Here is a 22,003-nt window from a genome sequence, read left to right on the forward strand (position 1 = left end):
GACTAATCACCTTAACACCAGCCCCAACTCTCTCTTCCTTTCTCTCTCCTTCTTCTTCTTCTTCTTCCCTGTTGCTTTCTGTTTCCACCCCTTGCTCTGTTGCTCCGTCACACTCAGACATAACACCACTTTTTTCCCCCCGAATTTTGGAGTTGAAAACCTTCCTGATGAGTTTCCCCCTCTGAAGTAAACACACATTTAAATTCTCCCAATGTCAAATGCTCATCCTCGTAACTCTTTTTCCAGTTGCAAATAATCGGCAAAGTGAATCTATGTGGCTGTGCGTTAGATAAACCAAGAAAATTTACCATAGCACTGAGTGATCTCCATCCATCTCTCATTTCTCTTCCTCTCCTCCGCTCCCTGCCTCCATCTTTCTCGGTCTGTCTTTGTTCGAGGGCAAAATCGATGGAGTGTATGAAACCAGCATATTTCTCTGCCTCCTGCTGTAGGAGACCTGAGGAAAACAGACACGGAGTAGGTGGTTTAAAGTAAATCTGTACATTTCTACTTGTCTTTCCAATGCCTTTTTTTCTTAGTTAAGAGTCAATCTTTTAAGCACTGGAAGCTCCATCGGTAAACACTGAAGCTGGCGGAACAACAATCTCATATATTTTCGTGGAGAAGTTAGAAGAAGAATAATCTGATAGATGTGGGGTTTCACAGAGTGATTTGTCTTGATTTCCACATCACGATCAACTGTGACCTTCCCAGGGATAAACCAAATATTAATACTGTGAACTTGCACACTCCTGTTTGCACGGCTCCTTTCCTCATTTAAATATATTTATGCAACTCCCTATATGCACATATTGTTTCCACTGTTTATATTTTTTGTATATTGACTTTTTCTATTTAAGCTGCTGTTTTTTGATTGACGTACTTGCCTTAATCTCTATCTATTTTTAAGTACTTTCTTTGTTCTGTGCATCAATACACCACAGCAAATTCCTTGCATGTTGGCAATAAAAAAAATATTCTGATTCTAATTACTCTGGCTATTTATGACCATTTAATTATACACCTTATTTACTTTTATGCAGTAATGCATTCTGTAACACAGACAACCCTCCTTTCTGATTAGAGTGGTCACAATATCAGATCTTCACTAAATGCTTGTCGGGGGCCAGAAAAATTCCCAATAATATCTATAAAAAAACTAACCAAAAAATAATGGTGTCAGTCACATTCATCCTTAACTTTGTTTATTGTGCACTTATTCTTGTTATCTTTTTCTTTTTTTGGGCAGATGAATTACACACAATATGTATGACTACATGGAGGTGGAGAAAGTCTGCAACCATAGCTATAAAAAGAGCAATACATTTTTTTTAATAAAATGTACAATTAATATAATTGTATTAACATGGCATCAGCATTTAATTATTTTAATGTGTGCATGTATGTTACGACACCTCTAATTCAGATGAAAAAAAAATTGGACGCACACACACACACACACACACACACACACACACACACCATACAACCCTTTTTCGTCAAATATAGATTCAAAGAAACATTAATTGTCCAGATCTCTTCTTAACTTTCACAGATGAGCAATTCAGCAGTTAAACACTTTCTGCAATGAGACTTTTATTCAAGAACAACAAACTCCAGAGCGGTCAGCATTGCTTTTTGGTTTTTTTTTAGCTGTTTTCGATCCGGGGGCAGGCGAACGATGTCCAATGCGTCCCTTTTGGGTACGGTAAAGGTCTTCCAGTGGTCCAGCTGATTAATAATCTGTTGCTTTGCCTCTGTAAACTGAAGATAAGAGTTTCTCCCACATATAAGCCTCAAACTGCACTGAGTGATGCGATGAAAAGCAGATAATCCCTGGAGGAGAAGCCGGCTGACCTTTGACCTTTGGATATAAAATGGTTGAAGATGATGTTGTTCTCAATATTAAGTGGCTGAAATGACAAGTGTGGGAAGCGATGCTGGAATTTGTGATCCAATCCGTTTTTTTGTCATAATCTACTGTCCAAAATTGGCTGAAGATAAAGGGATATTTCTAATATTTACATTTTGAAGATACATATATTCTCCCAGCCTGTACTTACAGTCAACTGCAGAAACAATATGGCTGTGTGATACTAAAACACACACACACACACACACACACACACACACACACACACACACACACACATTGATTGACTATTCTGTCTCAATACATCTCTCCTTCTGTTACTTAGCAACCGGTGCCTGAGAGGATATGGATGCTGCAGAAGTTTTACTTCGGTGCATTTTCAGTTGATAAAGAGATATGATTGATGAAAATATCACCGTCACTTTGTGGCAAAACACAGAAAAGAAAATGACTCAGAAATAAAAGTGGAAACATGCTCCTTTTTAGTTGTTTTCTTGAACTGTCTGAATTGTTGATTTAAAAATACTGAACCGCTGTAAGAGAGTTAGAATCAATGACAAGAATATCATAATTTGGTATTTCAGTATTGTGTCAAATTGAGCGAGTAGATTAAGTTGTGGAATTGTTCTTAATCAATATTAATTCTTCAGTTGTTAACCACAGCAAAGAAACTTCTTTTGTGTTGGTAAAAACTAGAACAAAAACCAGAAATGTAACAGTTATGACTATCATTAATGTCTGATGTTTATTCTTTCACAAGAACAAAGAGAGTTATTAATATTGTTTAGTTTCCTTTTTGTTCTGACTTATTAGATTTTAAATAGGGTGATTTGTATTCTTTCAGCTCAAAAAGGCTGATAATGAACTGTCTGATAGTTTCTCACTCTGACACACACACACACACACACACACACACACACACACACACACACTATACTTTCCTCCAAAAATACATTAAATCCAGTTCTACAAGAGAAGAAAAGTACAAAAAATATATCTATGACTGCCGTGATGTAAATGCCCACCACAACACTGCTGCTTTATAAATCTGTTATATCTTATTTATCAGGTTTTATATTGGGGTTTTTTAAATGATGCACTAAAAGATTTTCAATAGCTTGAATGAAACACAAAATGTCTTGTGTTGTAATGACTCTGTTAGAGCTTTAAAAAAGAAAAGAAGAAGAAACTGAATTTCAATTCAATGCATTTGAGCTTCACATTATTTCTCATGTTTAAGAAAATTAAAAATTGACTGGCAGTAATGTATCTAATATTTTGGATGTTTTGATAAAATTAATACTAAAATTTGACAGAGGTTACTCATCCCTTCAAAGCAATCCTTGACAAAAGCTAATGTGAAAATTTTAAAAAGGATTTTTTTACCATTATTTTTTCCTGTTTCACACAAAGATTTGAACAGCTATGTTCAGTCTGTGGGCAGAACTATTAGCACCAAGATTTTTCTGACAAGGTATGGTCAAGTCCTATATTATATATATACATATGAACTATGTATATTATCCATTCCAGCATTTTCTTCTTTCCAGCCAACATGTAGCCTATGTGTTACTTTTTTCCTAATTAATTAATGTGCTATTCAGTGTTCTCCTTTTATCTCTGGCCTACCTGGCTCACAGAAAGAAAGAAAGAAAAAACTCAATATTTTGTGTTTTTAAAAAAAACAAACGTAATCAATTCACCATGTTATGTGAACTATAGACAGCAGATCAGACTTTTTGCCAGCTATAATGTATTTGCACATAGATAAACTGCAGTGTGTCTAATGATGCAGGGTGTGCACTTCAGCACATTTCAACGACCAAGATGACCTGGAAACGAGATTATTAGACGTTAGATTTTTTTTTTCACCGGCCAGTTTCTCTCTAAAATGAACACGTGCAGCCTGTGAATTCTGCTGAAAAGACGACCATACATTATAAATAATCCTTTTGAATGGTAGATATAGCCTATAGGGGAAATGCACACAAATAACTGCCCTGCTGATATTTAATTTGAATCAAAGTAAATACATACATTTAAAATAGATGCACATAATATTGCTTTATGTAACTCATCTCAAATTAATTCTTACATTTAATCTAATCTAATTTTTACGCACGCGTATTATCGTCGTTAAAATAAACATAATAGGCTATTATAAGTGTAGAAAAAAGCCTTAGGCAAAATAACACAATTATATAAGTTGGGCCACTGTATGGGATACTGAAGATGAATAAAACAACTTTTGTTTTGTTAAATAAATTATGAATTTTTTTTTTTCGTTCTCGTCATAGAAATTACGTCTTCAAGTGAACCACATCAGAGTAAGAGGCTAAACTAAAGGCCCGCGCGGATATCATGATCTGCCTCATTGAAAGGAGGAGGACGCACGCGTTTTAATGGCCTTCTGCTCAATACCACAATAAAACAACCCAGCTGAAATGTATTTCCCCCCCAACATATTCGTGGTGCCAGTCACTCGTGTGCTACAGGTCAACGCCTCAGCACTGAAACGATCCCACACAAACGCCTCTGTGTTTAGCAAACCGCGTGGAGCCACAGTGAAGTGATCGATGATCGATATATCGACCGCGGCGATCGATTTCTGAACTTTAGAGGAAACAGCTTAACCACGGAGCTTTATGATAGCCAGAAATAACAATTAGCGTAGATGGACCCTTCCGGTTTAATTTAAAGGCTGTTGTTTGACCCTGTTCTCTTAAAAATAATTATAATCTGTCAATTTATAGTAGTATAAAAACTGCACAAACAAGCTTGGCCTCAGTGTTTGTCTTCAGGTTTATTTTGTGTTGTAGGACAGGCCTGAAGCTCACACAAACCAAAATACACTTAGCACAAAATTCACGCTCACAAAAGTGTGTGTAGGCTATATGTAAGTGTGTGTGCATGCGTTTCCGGTCAGTTCTGTTATTAATTCTTTAAAAAAACAAAACCGAAGCTTTGAACTATTTAAAAATAGGCCGTATTTTCTATTTAGATGCATTTTAAAGTTAAAAAAAAATCTAGGAGAAAATAATTTGAGCCTTTTGCAGTATAGTTTAAAATCCAATAGCAATATAGGTTTAATTAAGTTTTTTTTGCTGGGCTACTATGAATGCATTCAAAGTATTGGATATCATTTTTTATAAAATATTATTTTAATATAATTTTAAAGAGAGAGAGAGAGAGAGAGAGAGAGAGAGAGAAGAAGAAGAAACCTTATAGCTTTATTTAGTACTTTTAATGCTTTATTTTGTCACCGTTAAATTAAAAGCAGAATGGGCCATGCTTTGTGAAAATATAAGCCAATTTTAACGCTTTATAATTACACTTAATGCGGTATAATTAATACGCATTATACGCATCTTAATACGAAAATATCTTTCTTTTCGATGTATAAAGTCTTCATTAGTCTCGTGCAGCAAACACTAAGAATAATAAAACAAATCAATAAAAACGAAAAAGGCAAAGGGACTTTTGGCACAACACATTGGCACAACTGCCTCTCAGATTCTCAGATTTCCTTACTAAACTACTCAGGGTTTACACACACACACACACACACACACACACACACGGACAGTCAGATAAACGGGCAGTTCACATGCACATCGGCAGTGGCTGAAGAAGCGGATATACACGCATCAATCACCAGCACCGAGCACCGGTGCAGCTCACCGACTCTTCATTTATTACTGTTAGTTAGTGAGCAGAGATCACACTATTATGTTTTAATTTTATCATTATTAAGTTGTACTTTTATATTAACAATGGGCCTAATAATTGTTATAGTTGTTGTTGTTGTTGTTGTTGTTGTTGTTGTTGTTGTTGTTGTTGTTGTTATTATTATTATTATTATTATTATTAGCATTACTAGCATTATTATTATTATTACGGCTTAAATGAGATTGTTAAAAAGTTCTCTATACATTTTAGTAAGGCGTTGCACTGGGCTACTACATTTTTACTGATCCAAATTATTGATTTAACATAAACTCCCAAGTGACCCATGTGTCTAAAGTCAAAAGAATAGATGTCATTATTTTTTGATTTGTTCATTTATTTTATTTTACTTATTTAGGCGTATTTATGTTAATATATATACCCTATATACTGTGATAAAGTCTATTTCAAACTGACCTCTTGATCTGTTAAGGCTGAAGACTTTCCTCTGGATTGTTGTTGTTTTCAGTGTGTCACGGAAGATTATTATGGAATATTATTTATAGAGACAGTATAATTGTAAGCAGATAACATCCCATACTGAACTTCATTTCCGGAGTCGTTGAACTTCGCACAAACCAAAGCAGCGAGCTGTGCTCTCATTGGTCTGCAGCGTTGGGATCCTAACTCACTTTGTGACCTCCTTCACCCCCTCCCCCCCTCCTCCTAACCCCCCTAGCCGGCCTGCGCCACGTCATTAATCTCTGTCAATCAATACTTCGATCAGGTTTATCACTAAGCGCATAAATGCAAAACCATACAGTCCGTGGGAAAACAAAGTTTATCTGTTAGGAACTCCTGCGTCCGGAAACTGATACTGACTCTATTTTACACATTTTACACATCAGGTCATCATCTGTGTGACTATCATGTGTGTACAGGTGGACACGAGCTACACACGTGCACATTCAACCGTCAGAGGCAGATATAAATTATTCTAAACTAAATTATATGCATGGTCATTTAAAACTGCAGGATATCCGGTGTGAGAAATGATGTTTTCACATGACGCGTTTTCATCCCAGTGAGGAACACTAATAAGAAAACTCTGCTCGTGCCCGCCCCACATTTTAAATACATAGAGGCGCGCTCCCATTTCGCTGCCACGCGGATCAGCCTCCTCTTAGTGTTAGCGCTGTTGGACCAGAGATGAGATATAGCCTTGGAGAGCTCCTGTCCACATGAAGGCATAAGACTCTGGCGCCGCGGTGACGCTCGCTGCTTCCTCTGAACCCCAGAACTTCTCTGCACCACACCGGACTGATCGGAGAGTTTTAATCAATGGATTGGCATTCAAACTGTTTGGTCATTTTATCGCTCCAGGAAGGCTAGGGGGGTAAGAGACACCGCGCGTCCCTGAGCGAGCGAGAGGGAGAGACAGACAGGGGGAGAGGGTGGGGAGGGTGGGACAGGGGAACATACATCCTTTCAGCTATGGAGCTCACCATGGAGAACCTCCACAGCGTCTCCTCGCACTCCCAGGCGGGAGACCTCATGAGCTCCCCGCACGCGCGGCCGTCGCCGTCCCCAAGCTCCGCGCCCCGGAATCTGGTCTCACACGGTCCCGGCGCGCGGTCAGCCATGGTCTCCGGCATGGCCTCGCTCCTGGAGGGCTCTGGCGGGGACTACCGGACAGACCCGTCCGCGCTGTCCGGACACCTGCACCCATCCATCAGCATGTGCGAGACCGGGATGAGCCTTAGTAACACGTACACCACCCTGACCCCTCTGCAGCATCTACCTCCGATATCCACCGTCTCGGATAAGTTCCACCACCCGCACTCACACCACCACGCTGCCGCCCATCAGCGACTCTCCGCCGGGAACGTCAGCGGCAGCTTCACGCTGATGCGGGACGACCACCGGGGGCTCGCCTCCATGGGCAACCTGTACAGCCACTACCCCAAAGAGATGTCCGGGATGGGGCACGGCTCGCTGTCCCCGCTGTCCAGCGGGCTGGGCTCTTTGCACAACTCCCAGCAGCCGCTGTCAGCCTACGGCCCGAGCGCACACCTCTCCACCGACGCCAAGATGCTCTCTCCGGTGTCCGGGTTCGAGTCCCACGCGTCCATGCTGTCCCGAAGTGACCAAGAGCACCTGGCCAGGAGTCTAGGAGGCCACAGCCACGGTATGATCTCCAACCTCAACGGCATGCACCACCACCCGCACAGTCACCTCCACTCCCAGGCGAACGGCGCGGTGATGCTGGGGGGCCGCGAGAGGCACGGCCACGGGGCCGGGCAGGGAGTATCAGGGTCGGGCATGCAGGCGGAGGAAATCAACACAAAGGAAGTGGCTCAGCGGATAACGGCCGAGTTAAAGCGGTACTCGATCCCGCAGGCCATATTCGCCCAGAGGATCTTGAGCCGGTCACAGGGGACCCTCTCAGACCTGCTACGGAACCCCAAACCGTGGAGTAAGCTCAAGTCCGGCCGGGAGACCTTCAGGAGGATGTGGAAGTGGCTGCAGGAGCCCGAGTTTCAGCGGATGTCTGCCCTCCGGCTGGCCGGTAAGATACTGCCCTCTCACTGTTTTTATTTCACATTAAAACTGATCAATCTGAAGTAACAGCCCGCTCACCTTCCACCGTTATTTACCGTAATATTACCAGGCACACTTAACCTGCGCAGGCCTGAAAGATTCAGCACCACGGACAGTTCATCTTTATTTCATAAAGCCTGAAACAATTATATATGTTTACGGAAGAGAAAATTCAAACAGTGATTTAAATTATTGTTTTGGGCGTGTAATTGTGTATTTACGCGGGCTGTTGTAGACTAAATTCGCAGGTCTATATTTTTGATCGGCACATAGCAAATCGCCATTGATTCGCAATAAACCTCGAAATAGTTGCCCTCCCCCCGACGCCTTTTTTTCTCCCCCTCCCTCTCTCTGTATCCGACAATAAACACACAGCGGTACAGGTGGTGGTGGTGGGGTTACTGGGCCAACTAGTTGCACGGGAGAAGCGGGGTGACCCCAGGCAGCCTGATCAATACGCCAGTTCCCACTCTCCCTTTTAAATGTGGCACACGGATCAATACTCGTATTGGAGCTGAAAGACGCAATAACCGCACGGTCTCTCCGGCTTTGCAATAGCCTACGCTGTAGTAAAAGCTCTAAATATAGATCATAGACAGGTATGATCCTGTCGCATGAGCAAAATCATCATGAAAGTCACTGGGATAAAAAAACTTTTTACAGGCTACTTTGCCTTAACCAGAGACACAATTCCTATAATTACTAATTATTAATGTAATTTTTTTTTAAAAACATGGCTTCTACTTTTGAAAGTCTACCTCTAAAGCTGCCTATATACCATGATCCTCAGATCTATTTCAAGGCAACCTTAAGCTTAAACTGTTCTGATGAAATATTGATTGCAACTTGCACAGGGATTGCTAACAGGGACCAGTATAGACCAGAACATATAGAGCATGATTCTGAAAACCACAAAGGATGATACAATTATAGCCCATTTCTGCACTTTTCCCCTTGTAAATTGTACTTCATGTGATTATGCTAGCATGGTTTCAATAACTCAAAACAATAGATATCCAACATCTGTATGATAGTAAAATGCATCAAAGTTTTACCTTTGAAAAAGTATTTTCCAGATGGATATTGTGGGGCTGGGCAATATGGCCAAAATCTGCTACCTGGAAGTCATTTAACATCTCATTTTCTGGTGGTTTAGTAAAAACTAATCTATATGAAAAAAAACTGCATGGGAAACTCATGTGTGAAATAAATGCTTGGCAAATTGGATTTTTCTCATTTTATTAAGAATTTTAGTGAAAAATTACCATAAGAGAAAATTATTGAGAGTGAAATAAATATGTCTAGCTATACCCTAACTATGTAAAGTAATGACATGTAAAGTGTGATGTAAAAAACAAACTGCAATCTTCAAGTCATAAACCCTCAACGTATTTGACATCACTTTCTCTCAGAAATTTGAGTTAGTTTGTGCTTATTATCAGTTTAGATGACGTAATTGTAAATCACGATTCATGATTTCATCAAAACACGAAGACAATAAATGATCATATTGATAATCAGCCCAAGGATATTGTAATCCATTACAGTCGATGCACAACAACATTTGATTCAGTAGAATCATCCCAGTTTCTTTATGCAGGAGATAAGACCAGAGCAGGGGCGAGTCCAGGATCTTTAAAGAGAGGGGGCCCAAGAACAAGTCAGAGAGGGGGGCGGGGGTCATGGAAAATAAGAGATAAATTTAACTTTTATAATGATTTAAAACAGTGTGCATGGTTTTCAGGCTCTTGTGCAGTGCCACTTTTCATGTAAAACAACCTGTATTGGGGCACTGCACAACACCTGGAAACACCCGGATAGTCTCACTCAGTGATGGTGGGAGGGTACCCGGGGTGGGGGTGCCACCCCATAGGTCTTTTGAATCACTGATCAGAACAACATCAGATAGATAGATGGGTAGAAGGATGGATGAGGATTAGTAGCTGAGGCTGTGAGTGTCATTAATAGTGTAGCTCTGTCCTTTCAGTGTTTGCCTGGCTTTGCACATAGGAGATCAATAAGGCCGTTTCCCCTTCCCAACCCCCTTCTCTCCCACTCCCTGGTGCTCTCCCTCTCTGTTTTCTCTCTCTCTCTTTCCTTCCCTCTCTGCAGCATATGACAATAATATCGCTAATCTTTCACTGGTTAACCTGGCAACAGGCAGGCAGGTTGTTTGGCTTCAGGAGATCGGCGCCACAGAGCAAAACAAAACGAAAAAAATCATTGACTGGAGGACGAGGATGAATGAGAGCTGTTTCATAAAGAGAAAAAACAACGCACACAGCCATTTTCCAGTCTCTCTGCCCATCTTCTAATGCCCACCAAACTTGCCTGTCGCATGAAAGATTAATATCAGTCTGCTGCTTCTCATGTTTTCGGACCAACCCGAATGGACTAAATTGGGATGTACAAAACTTCATTCGGCTTAAGTGCAAAAGCGAGAAAAGAAAAACTGACATGTGGAAAAAGAGCCGGGAGATGCCATTGATTGAGTGAGGGCAGGCAGGTTTGGGCTTTGTGTGAACAGCCAGATAGAGGCAGGGTAGTGAAAGGATCAATACCCACCTTAATAATTGATAAGTATAAGGGAGACGGAGGGGAGAGGGGAAGAAAGAGCTAGGCAGAGAGCCGTGGTGTGAGCGCTCTTGTAACAGCATCTTCTAGGTAAGCAAAGTCAAATCTGTGGTTAACAGCTGAGGACCACACACCTACTAAACACCACAGCCGAGAGCATGTAAGTGGTTTTCAGGAACGCTGTTTACACACCAAAACATCCTGTGAAATACCAACAGCACAGATCTGACACTAACACGGCTGCTGTAGACTTCCAGTGCTGGAAAGGAGCCTCTCTGACAACCTGTAACAACAAGATCTGCAATAGTTGTTGTGAAATCAGAACAGGGAGGCTGGTATTTGAACATTAAAAGATCAGAGCTTAAGAGCATCTTACAGTAGACAAAGAGCATCAGAGCGTCCAGTTGCCTATCGAGTCGTAGTAATGAGTGCTTTCTGCTCATGTCAGCGAATCCTCAAAGCAATCCAAGGTTGTGATGTCATTTGATTTTAAAGGTTGCAATGCTTTATGGGGTTTGTAATGTGCGCCTTTATGGAGGCATGCAAGCACATTTCACCCGAGTGTGTGCGTGTGCAAGCGTGTGTGTCTGTATGAGTGCTTCCACATGCACGTGTATGTGTATGTGTATGTGTGTGTGTGTGACTAGGTTATAGAGTGTGTCTGCACTATACATTGTTCAGGCTTATCTGACTCACTCTGAATCGGTATTGATTTCCTCTCCTCTGCTCTCTTCGGCTCTCTCATTCTCTCTCTCTCTCTCTCTCGCTCTCCCTCCCTCCCTGCCTGGCTCCCTCCTTCCTCCCCCTCTTCTCTCTCTACTGGCTCTGTACCAGCATCAGCAAAGCAGATCCTTTACCATCCACCCTTATTTCATTTCTGCTCTGGTCATCTCCCCTCTGTAACAGACAGAACTCACTTTGGCACACTGGAGTTAAATATTTTGACACTCAGTATGAATGAGAGGAAATGTGTCCAGACTTTAGGAAGACACTACAGTATAGCAAATAATAGTAAAGCTGTGCAATGCAAATTGTAAAACAACTGCAAGCCAAATATTTCAAATGACCTTACATGAAAAATTAAATTAGATATTTGTGGCAGTTCAGTTATAAACACCAAGCCACTTTTTTAATCAAACATATCCATTATTTCAACTTCACATGTGAATAGGGCTGGGCGATCTGGAAAAAAATCTAATATTATGATATTTTTCAGCAAATAAAATGATTAATGATTGATTCTGTTAATTTAAGAAAATGACTTTGAATTTTACTGTAATACAGCATTTAAAAGCAGGAAAAATAACAATTATGCCATATTACGATTTCCAGAATCTAAGATGCTATCTTTACTTTAATCACAATATTGATATGATATTGATATATTGCTCAGCCCTACATGCAAATATGATCATGCATATGATGCAGGGCTGCAACATTTAGTTAAAGGATGGATTTCTGTAATTTTGCAAGGTGGTAAATATGTTTACATCCCTCCACTTTGCCAACTATCGTGTAAAATATGATTTGATTTCTTGTGATAAATATTAACATCAATGTGCAAACAGGCAGAGAATAATGTTTTTGATTTGATGCATCTCTTAATACAAGTTTCTAAATTTGTCGTAGTTTAATAATTTGGAGCAGCCTTGATTTGGTTTGGTAAGCATTTATTATTAATTGCCTCATGCCAGTTTTAAAAAGGCCTCCTGGTCTCACACAGCAGGTGTTAAAGGCACATAAATCCTTCACAGGGACAATTCATCCCTAAATCAAAAATACATATTTTTCCTTTTACCTATAGTGCTATTTATCAATCTAGATTGTTTTGCAGTGAGTTGCTGAGTGCTGGAGATATCAGCCATAGAGATGTTGCCTTCTCCCCACTATAATGGAACTGGATGGCACTCAGCTTGTGGTGCTGAAAGCACACCAAAAAAGGAGATAAATAAATTACTCTTTTACACAAGATAATCCACAGACTTTGTTGTAACCAGTAGAAAACAGAAAAGAAAATAGATCCTACACACTACACTCGGCAACTCACACCAGAACAATTTAAATTGGTAATTAGCAAAAAAGATTTATTTTATTTTATTTTAGTGTGAACTGTCCCTCTAAGATGCAGATTGGTCTGATTAGTCACAATTAAATTAAAATCGTGTTTTAACATTAGCTGTATGGCTTTTGTGTGTGTGTGTGTGTGTGTGTGTGTGTGTGTGTGTGTGTGTGTGTGTGTGTTATTTATAATTGCTTAGGGTTAAATCTAAGCAGAGAAAATTTTCAGCAAGACTTTAATTTAATTAAATTTATTAATATTTCCGGCAGGAGAAGCCGACAAAGCCTCGTTTGAGTTCAATCTTAATTAATGACAATACATTGGTAGGCTAAAAATTAATGGGGCAGCACAATTAAAAAAATAAATCTAGATTTATATTTAAAAAATTTTTCGTTTAGTTAAAAAAAGGTTTTCTTTATGGCGTACAAGATCACACTCTATTAATAGGCCTAATCATTCAAACACTACATCAATCAAATCAAATCAAAATTACTTTATTCGTCCCCGAGGGGAAATTCAGTATCGGTACACCAGGCCGCACATCATATTTTCGGCAAAACACTGTTCCGGTTATCATCAAAGTAAAAGCAGATTTAAAAAATAAAACAAAAACACGGCAATTAAAAACTTTAAGGAGACCTTTTAAAGACCGTTTCGACGCTTCAATAAAAAAAAAAAAACACCTTCCAACAAAACAAAAACGCCGAATTCAAATCAGTCATTATCACTCATTGGAAATGTTATATATTTATTTTATTTCATATTAAATGTTTTTATGCGCTTCTGAAGACATTTTCTAACTCTTTAGACAGCTCTCTTAAGCTTTCCCTCAGTGGCTCGTCTTATTCTCTTTAGTAGCAAACGTTAGATAGAAGCCTGAGCTCTCTGGATTCAATTGAGCAATTTAATCTGAGCTGTTTTGGAGTAAATAAAGTACACCGTTTAGTTAGGGAAAAAGGAGAGGCATTAAACACGGTTTATAGACTACAAGCCAATATCTGATAGGCTGTAACTGCGTCTCAACAGTACAACACAGGCTTTACATTGACAAATAAACGAAAGCTTTCAAATAATCCAATCCTAATCAATGCAGAGTATTTTTTTAAAGCACGGGTTGTTTCACCGCTGCTGTGTGTTAATGCGGGTGGGGCTGATGGCGTTTTTCTTTTTCCCCAGCAATGAATAGGCCTTTAATATGATCAATATAATCAATAAGCGTACATCTGAGAGGTGTGACAGAGAGTGATTGACGCCAAACTGTTTCTCGCCTGCAGTAGTCCGTCCAGGGCGGGAGAGGGCCCGTTTCTCCGGACACAAAGCCCGGTCTCATCCGTCCGTCCAGCCGTCGACTAGCAGCAGCACGGTGCGGTTAGTTCACCGTCTGCACCCCCTACCCCCCCCCTCTCATGCTCCATCTCCATCTCCACACACACACACACACACACACACACACACACACACATTGATAAGTAAATAAGTAAAGAAACACACAAAAGGTTTTTCTGCCTTTTTTAAGATAGCAGTCATATCAAACATGTTTTTTTTTATTGTCATAGATGACTAGATGGATGGCCTTTTTAATGTGACTCACATCCACTTATTGGCTTTCATCTCTGTTTAATTGCACTGTGATACCTTGAGGACGCAGCTGCCACCTGATAGTCTCATGTTACTCCTGCACATTCAACATTTCAAAACACACCAGGCCGAGTGTCTTCAGACAAAACCTTATTGTTAACTGCAGTCTGAAGTCAGTGTCATTCAGCCTGTTACACATACAGTATATTTACTATATTATTGTCCCCCTCCCGTCCACTCCAAAGTGTCTCTTGCTGATTGTTACTTCACTTGGATGTTTGAGCTTCACTGTGCAGGATGATGTATGTGCAGAGTTTAAAACTTTCCTCCATCTGCTGAAGGGGGAAACTTTGTCTGTGCTCACCTGAGCCAATCGTGGGTCAATATGCAATTAATACAAGTGTGATCATGTGGACGCTTGAAGCCTCCGGTCCAAACTAAAGTTGGAATGGACATAAGTAGGAAGAAAAACTTGTGTCTAGCAGTTAAACTTTTGAAATGAAAAATGTTTGCATATTCACTGATTTTATTATCTTTTTTATTACTTAATTTTAAATTTTAATTAATTTTAATTTTGTGGAAAAAGCATAGGCCTATCTAACATTGTTGTTTTTTTGTTTGTTTTTTAAATCAGGACTGCACAATATGGATTTAACTAGCCGAAACAGATAACTGATAATTACCTGCTTGCCATTGCCGAAAGAAAACATAACTGACAATTTTACAGTTTGGTATTTTAAAAATAACTTAATTCCCTGCAGTTTATGCACACTTGAGGGACAGAAAGGTTGCCATGTAGTGAGCTAAGATGTATTATTTATTTATTACTGCTAAGACAAACAAAGAACAGTTCTTATTTATTTTCTCTGGTAATGTAGCCTGCATCAAGAAACTTTGCGAACTATACAAACTATAACTAAACTATAAACTCTGCAATACGTACTTTGAAGAGTCTGATTTGACAAATTATGTCAATGTATGAAATACTGACTACCACTGACTAGCCCCTGCCGACTACTGTATCAAAGTGTGTAAATTTTCCATTATTGACCTGATACTTATTGTGCATCCATATATGTCTTATAACACGTCTGGGAGAGGATCTAGATATGATAGATTGTTGTCCAATACGGCAGTTTTTGTCAGTTAGCTGGCTCTAAACAGCTTTCTACTGTAATATAACAGATAAAGGTCTACTGCTCTTTTCATCTTCATGTACTGTATAAGTGCACAGTCTTATAGACAGGTCAAAGCAAACAGCAGCCACTTAAGTGATAAAGTAGAGCAGCTCTTAAAGGAGGAGTTCAACTTAACATGCTGCACATCCAGGGATTGAATCTGCGGATCAGCAGGAGGTTGAGATTTAAGAGACAGTTTGGATTATTTGAACTGGGGTTGTATGAGGTACTTATCCATAGTCAGTGTATTATGTGATGTCTGCACACCTTTACAGTGCATTTAGAATATTTTTGCCACTTTACCTTGCTGTCAGACAGCCCTTTCCCATACAACGGCTCTCTGTTCTCTCTTCGAAGCCACCAGACTCCTTTGACAAAAACAATCATTTTACCTCGCAGAGAGTGGCTGGTCCTTCGTTGCCTTGATAAGCATCTCATACAACTCTACTTCAAAAAAAATTGAACTATCTCTATAAGTAAAGTACTTTTAGCCTCATTGACACCAGGACAAAGAGACGACACAAGCAAGTGGCACTTGAGACTGCTGAGCATCACCGCTTGTCTCTTCTGAAAAGCCCATTTGGTAATGAGGCAACTAAAGATAGCCTTCAACGCTGTGGTTCTCGTCTCAAGAGAGGCCGTTTTAATGAGCACTTTCCCCGTGGTCCTATTTATGCCGTGGAAGGGGATGTTCAGGGGTCTTATTTGAAATGGATCTATTGATTATCTGAAATATGTATTGACCAGGCTCGGGTCTTGAGCTAACTCCTTGGCTTCCCTGGTTTGGGATGTGTTGCTCTGCGGGGCCTCTGAGCTGCAGAGATGCATTTGAGCTGATGGAAGAGAACCAGAGTGGTGTTGGCATTGTAAAATGGCCGGTAGCACAAGTTGTTCGAAAACAGGCATTACATATTAAATTATCACTATATTAGCACTAGCATTCAGTCATTACATTAGGGAGTATTGAGTTTGGTTTGAGACAGCACTTAGAGAGCCGCGAGGAGATTCTGGCATGGCTGGGCCTGAACCAATTGAATAAACGTTCCATGAAATGGTTCTGAAGTGCGGATCAATCAATATGGGGGCTATCAATCTGAGGGCAAATTAAAACAATTGAGAAAAAAAACAAGAGGGAAACAGTTGAAGAAGTCCAGAAGGTATTTGTGGAGGCGGTAATGCAGGGACAAACATATAACCTACACTCTGCTGCTGAGGAAAATATCTTAATTATGCTTCGCTTGCAGTAACAAAGCATGAACAATAGCACTTCAAGCACATGCACGCTCACACACAGGCATACATACTCATGTGCACATTCATATTGATCCCATCCCCCCACCCCCCTCCCCACAGTCAAATCTGTTTACTGCTGTTGTCTAAACCTGCTGTACAGTCATCAATCATTTGCATACACCACCTCCACACTGCAGCCAGCTTCACCCTCCTGTTCTCCCCTCACCCTTTCCTCCTCTCCTCCACCTCACATGGGCACAAACACTCCAATTTCTTTCTTTCACATACTCCAGCAGACCACGTCTCATGCACGTGCACTTTTTTGTTTCACCTAATATAAAATAATCAGTGGCATATTAAGAGAGACATTCCTTTGTCCTCCTCCTCCAGAGCTGTGGATGACTGCCACTCTTTTCCGCCACATCTCCTTTGTTCTTCCACAGATAAACAATTTCTTCTCCATCTGTCTGTCACAGAGCGCGCTCCCGGGATGTACTCCCCAACGCGAAGCAGTGCACGCGCCGCACATACACTCACTCACACACACAAGCACACACCTCGGTCTCGCGGATCGATAGGGATCGATCGGGTGGGGAAGGGAGCCCTGATTACTGGACCACGTGTTCAGGAGAAAACCGCGGAAAATCGATCATTGCAGCTTTTTAGGGCAGCAGAACAGAACAGACTCCCTTCAGTCTCCACAGCTACAGCCGAGCCTACTGACGGTGCACCCAGGCTGCACCGCTTCTTTGTCAGCATTTCACATCACGCTCCTCCAGTTTCAACAAGACACACAGATCCACAGTGTAAACTATTTATCCACCATATAACCTCTGTTTCTTCAGATAAGTGTATCATTAGACCAGGAGAATAAAATGAAACCCAATTGTTCCCACAGAATAATAACAATTTAACGCACCGCACATGTAGCCACTGTTAAAACCAAAACCTTAAAGAAAAAAGCCCCCTCTGGTGGTTTTTGCAGCCCACAACCCACTTTACATTACTGATGACCAATTTCCAAACCCTCTGTAAGTTTTTAGATTGATTTCCTATCCTTCACTGGTGTCACTTCATTTCACCTCACTTTCAAAACAAGCAAAATCAACTCGTAGAGATTTGAAACCTGAAACACGGATTCTATCCAGATGAACAATTAGACTAATTAATGTTTGTTTTTAATGCTATTGCCATGCTTAAAGCTACTGCAGATGTTAGCCAAAAAACAAACAAACAAAAAACTTTGTGTAGCATTCAAGGACAGTTCGACATCTGGGTATTGATCGTAAAATGCTGGAAAGTATGATTTGCATTCATAGGATATAACCTAAATATAACCAAGCAGTGATGGGAAGGTTACTTTTGTTTTCTCCGGTAATGTTACTATTTAACAACTTCATCAAATTACATTACATTTGATTACTTTTCAAGCAAAAGTAGCCATAGCATACATTTAGTGCTCAGCATGACTTCAGAAAGATAATATTGTTGAATTTACAGAACTGAAAGGCATTCTTTTCCAATAACATGGCCACAGCCTTGACTGGTTGCAGACATGGCAGACTCTGTTTACTTAGAGCAATGCACATTGATTTGATCGGAGGATGAGAGCTGGTGCAAATTCAAACAAGAGAACCGATCAAAAACAATGCTGAAAATGTTAGTGCACGCTGAAAAATGAATTGGGCCAATCTGGATGATCTGGACGTAGAGACAGCTCCTTTTAAGAAGTCCAGCACATGATGGTGCTGCACTCTAATTTGTCCCGACGGCTGTGCTGACCCACAAAGTCTGGAAATATGCAGAAAGAAGGAATTCCTGCAAGGCAAAAAGATGCAAAGCAACAGCATGAATGTTATATTCTAAGTATAAGCTTTTTTTTTTTTTTTTTTTTTTTACAATTTTAACAAAAACTAATAGATTTAGATGTAACCCCTTTGTCATTTTGATTAGTAACTGTAATTTCATGAAAATTTTCTCAGGAATGGTAGTGGATTACAGTTACATTTATCCAGTAAATTAATTTCAAATGTTACATGTAACGCCACAAAACCAAAAACATGTATACGTATTTGTCATTTCTTCTTTTTTTTAGCTGTTTAACGTCAGAGTCTCAAATCTCAGAGTGTTATCGAACACACCAACAGGAAGCGTTCTCAAAACTACCTCAAAGTACTAAAGTAGGCGACCAAACAATTTGACCTTGACAAGAACATTAAGACTGTTAGCTGTCGAGCAAGTTTCAGATCTGTCAGTTGATTGTCATACCACAATGAAATAAATGGAAAACAAAGGCGGCCTGGAAGGTAAGAAATCAATCTCTAAACCTTTAGTGTACTTTGGCAAATAGCAATAATATAAGATATACAACATTTTAAAGGCTTGAACTCGCAAAAGTCATGGTAATGGCCATTAAAGGGTCCCAGGGGTGGTGTGGTAGTCTGCTTTGAAAGAACTGAATTAGGCGAGATTGAACGTCTTCTAAAAGTGATACAGTTATCATATATCTTAGTTCTTACTTTAAGAACCTGAAAGTGGTGTCTCCACCACTCACCCACTTATTGCATTCCTCTCCGCCTTTCCATTGTCTCTTTTGTAGCCTGCATACTTTCCTGTTTGTTTATTTTTACCTGTATCTTACAGTCATAATGCATGTTTACATTTTGCACATGCACACAAACACCTGCATTTCTAATCCTTTGCTTTCATAGTCTAATTTGCCTTCAGCTGGTTTTAATTGCCAGTCTTTAATTCCCTTTATGTCATCATTAGGTTTCTAAGCCTCCCACCCTTATGTTGTAGCCATACTGTATGTTGCATTATGTTAGTTCTCACCCAGTTCTGTGTTCTGTGCTTGTATTGAGTACATTTAGAATATTTTGATGGCAATAAAACTCCTCCCTTTTGTCTTGTCCTCCCCCGTCCTTCCCTCTTTCCCTTCCCTTCCTCTCTCCAGCATGTAAACGTAAGGAGGAGGACCGCGGACGAGAGCGCAACCAGGTGCCAAAGAAGCAGCGACTGGTCTTCACCGACCTGCAGCGTCGCACCTTGGTAGCCATCTTCAGAGAAAACCGCCGCCCCTCCAAGGAGATGCAGGTCACCATCTCCCAACAGCTGGGCCTGGAGCTCTCCACCGTCTCCAACTTCTTCATGAACTCACGTCGCCGCTGTACGGACCGCTGGGACACAGAGGAGCACAGTCACGGGGTGCACGGCCACATGCACACTCCTCATGGAAACAACAACAACTCCTCACCCATCCAACCCGGTACCTCCTCTGCAGCCACTTTCTCTAAGGCCTGACGGTGGCAGGACGGATGGTTGAACAGAAGCATGGAGGATGGAGGGGGGGATGTTTTTCACTAAAGCACTCCTGAAGAGCTACAGGGTGTGCAGCTTCAGACAAATCATCTGATTCATCTGCTCAGAGTGCTGAGGACTTGTGCAGATGAATCAGATCTTTCTCAATGCTCCATGTGTTTCCTTTTAATCTGAATGTTACTCTAATGGGGTTGACATGTATTTCAAATTGTGGCTCTTCGAACCAAAGATACAGTAGCTTTAAGAGAGTTGCTCTCAAACAACCACATGTGGCTCTTTGTAAATCCACCTGAAAACCAAAGAAAATCCATCTACACTAAACCACACTGTGGGTCTGTGTTGAAGCCTTGAAAAGGGAGGGTTTAGGAACCTCTGTCTGAATGTAAACACACCAAAAAAATCTCATGTGACAGGGAATAGATAGCTAGACAGGAAACCTCGAGCTGGTCTTCACAGAAATCAGACAGATGTGTCTGTTGGGCTCTGATCAACCACTCCTCATTTCAGTAACAGACACTGAGGCTGATTGAGAGGTGCGTTTGTGTGTCAAGTGTCTGTGAAACGCTCTCGGCAGGTCCTTTGACCCTCTAACCACCTCGCGGCTCTGCATCACTGCAGGCGTGTGCATGTGCGTAATGTTCACATGTTGGTGTGTAATTCCTCTGCAGTGATTCGGCCTGCTCCTCGTCAGAGCAACAGTGCCACCTGCTGTCCATTTACATCTGAACATGTTGTGAGCATGTAGTTGCAGCTCATGTCTACAGCAGTGCAGTCTGCAGTGTAGATTTCTATTAGAATAAAGATACCAATAGAAGCAGAAGTGTAGCCCTGCAAACACCAAAAAGAATAATCAATACATTTCTCACAAACCCTTTGATACACATTTGAATGTTTGTTTCTTAAGACTCTGTCTCATTGTACGGCGACATGGCCATAGACCGTGTAGCCACTTGAGAGGTTATTTTCAGGTTACAAAAGGAGAACAATCAAACAGGGATGACACTCCCCACATTTAAAAAAAGTGTTGTGCCCGAGTGTAGGGAGTGAGTGAGGGAGGGGGGTCTGCTCTGTTCTAGTGGCCAAACGCAGAGGTCAAATGTCACAATATAGGATCCTGAGTGCCAATGATGTTTGCCTCTTTATGATAATCAGAGAACAGGTGCAGCCCGCTCCGTCGCCATGTGCTCCGCTGTGTCTGGCCTGTGTCATTACAACCGCCAAACTGCGAGCACTACACAGGCACGTTGCCTATTATTCCATACCTCAGAAAAACATTGATGTGATCGACATGAGACACAATGAAAATGACTGTAAATAATATTTAATTTAATTTCTCTTTCTCTCTGTCTCTCTGTCTTATCTATTTATCTACTCTCTTGCTACTCCCCCCTGTTGTGTCTTTCTTTCATTTCCCCCTCCTTAATATTGATGCGGGTAATAATAGTACCATAGACACATGGTTTCTCTCTCCTGACTATTGTGCTATGTTGTGCTGAAACTATATGTAAAGAAGCACCTTGTCGACAAAATGTAAAAAACTTATTGATGAAAAAAAAGAAGAATCAACACTGACTGATCCTATGCACAGATGAGGAAAGAGTACCACAAATGACTAACTGTGCATATTTGTGAATACACTTGTGATGGAAGGACCTCTTTGTTGATCTCTGAACTTTGAGCCCTTTGAACTGGACTGTCACTGCATTCCTCTGCTGATGGTGTTTTTTGGTTACCATGAGAACCGCCTCATTTCTTTGTGTCTTTTTTAAATTTTTTTGTGGGCAAAGCCACTTGTTGTGTAGCATCTTCTAGCGGGAGATAATCATATTAGAGAGGAGACGCAGACAGGAAGAAGAAGAAGGGTGCGGGAGGAGAATCAGAGGCCCATCATCAGACTGGAAGGGAAACGTTTAAGTGACA

At 40.7% G+C, this 22,003-nt stretch overlaps 1 protein-coding gene across 1 annotated transcript; it reads left to right on the forward strand.

The window, feature by feature from the left end:
- Positions 1–7,033: 7,033 nt before the first annotated feature.
- Positions 7,034–20,138, forward strand: onecut3b (one cut homeobox 3b). The gene is made up of 2 exons (XM_059344957.1): positions 7,034–8,108; positions 19,719–20,138. Exons 1-2 carry the CDS (start codon positions 7,034–7,036, stop codon positions 20,063–20,065), a joined length of 1,422 nt encoding a protein of 473 aa, XP_059200940.1. The 3' UTR covers positions 20,066–20,138.
- The last annotated feature ends 1,865 nt before the right edge of the window (positions 20,139–22,003 follow it).

Source organism: Centropristis striata, chromosome 11, assembly GCF_030273125.1.
Source record: "Centropristis striata isolate RG_2023a ecotype Rhode Island chromosome 11, C.striata_1.0, whole genome shotgun sequence".
NCBI classification, from domain to species: Eukaryota; Metazoa; Chordata; class Actinopteri; order Perciformes; family Serranidae; genus Centropristis; species Centropristis striata.

Bases quoted from the DNA above. Each gene is read 5' to 3' on its own strand.
- onecut3b (XM_059344957.1), top strand. From the start codon at position 7,034: ATGGAGCTCACCATGGAGAACCTCCACAGCGTCTCCTCGCACTCCCAG. The intron at 8,109-19,718 runs GTAAGATACTGC...TCCTCTCTCCAG, and splicing joins GTCTGCCCTCCGGCTGGCCG to CATGTAAACGTAAGGAGGAG.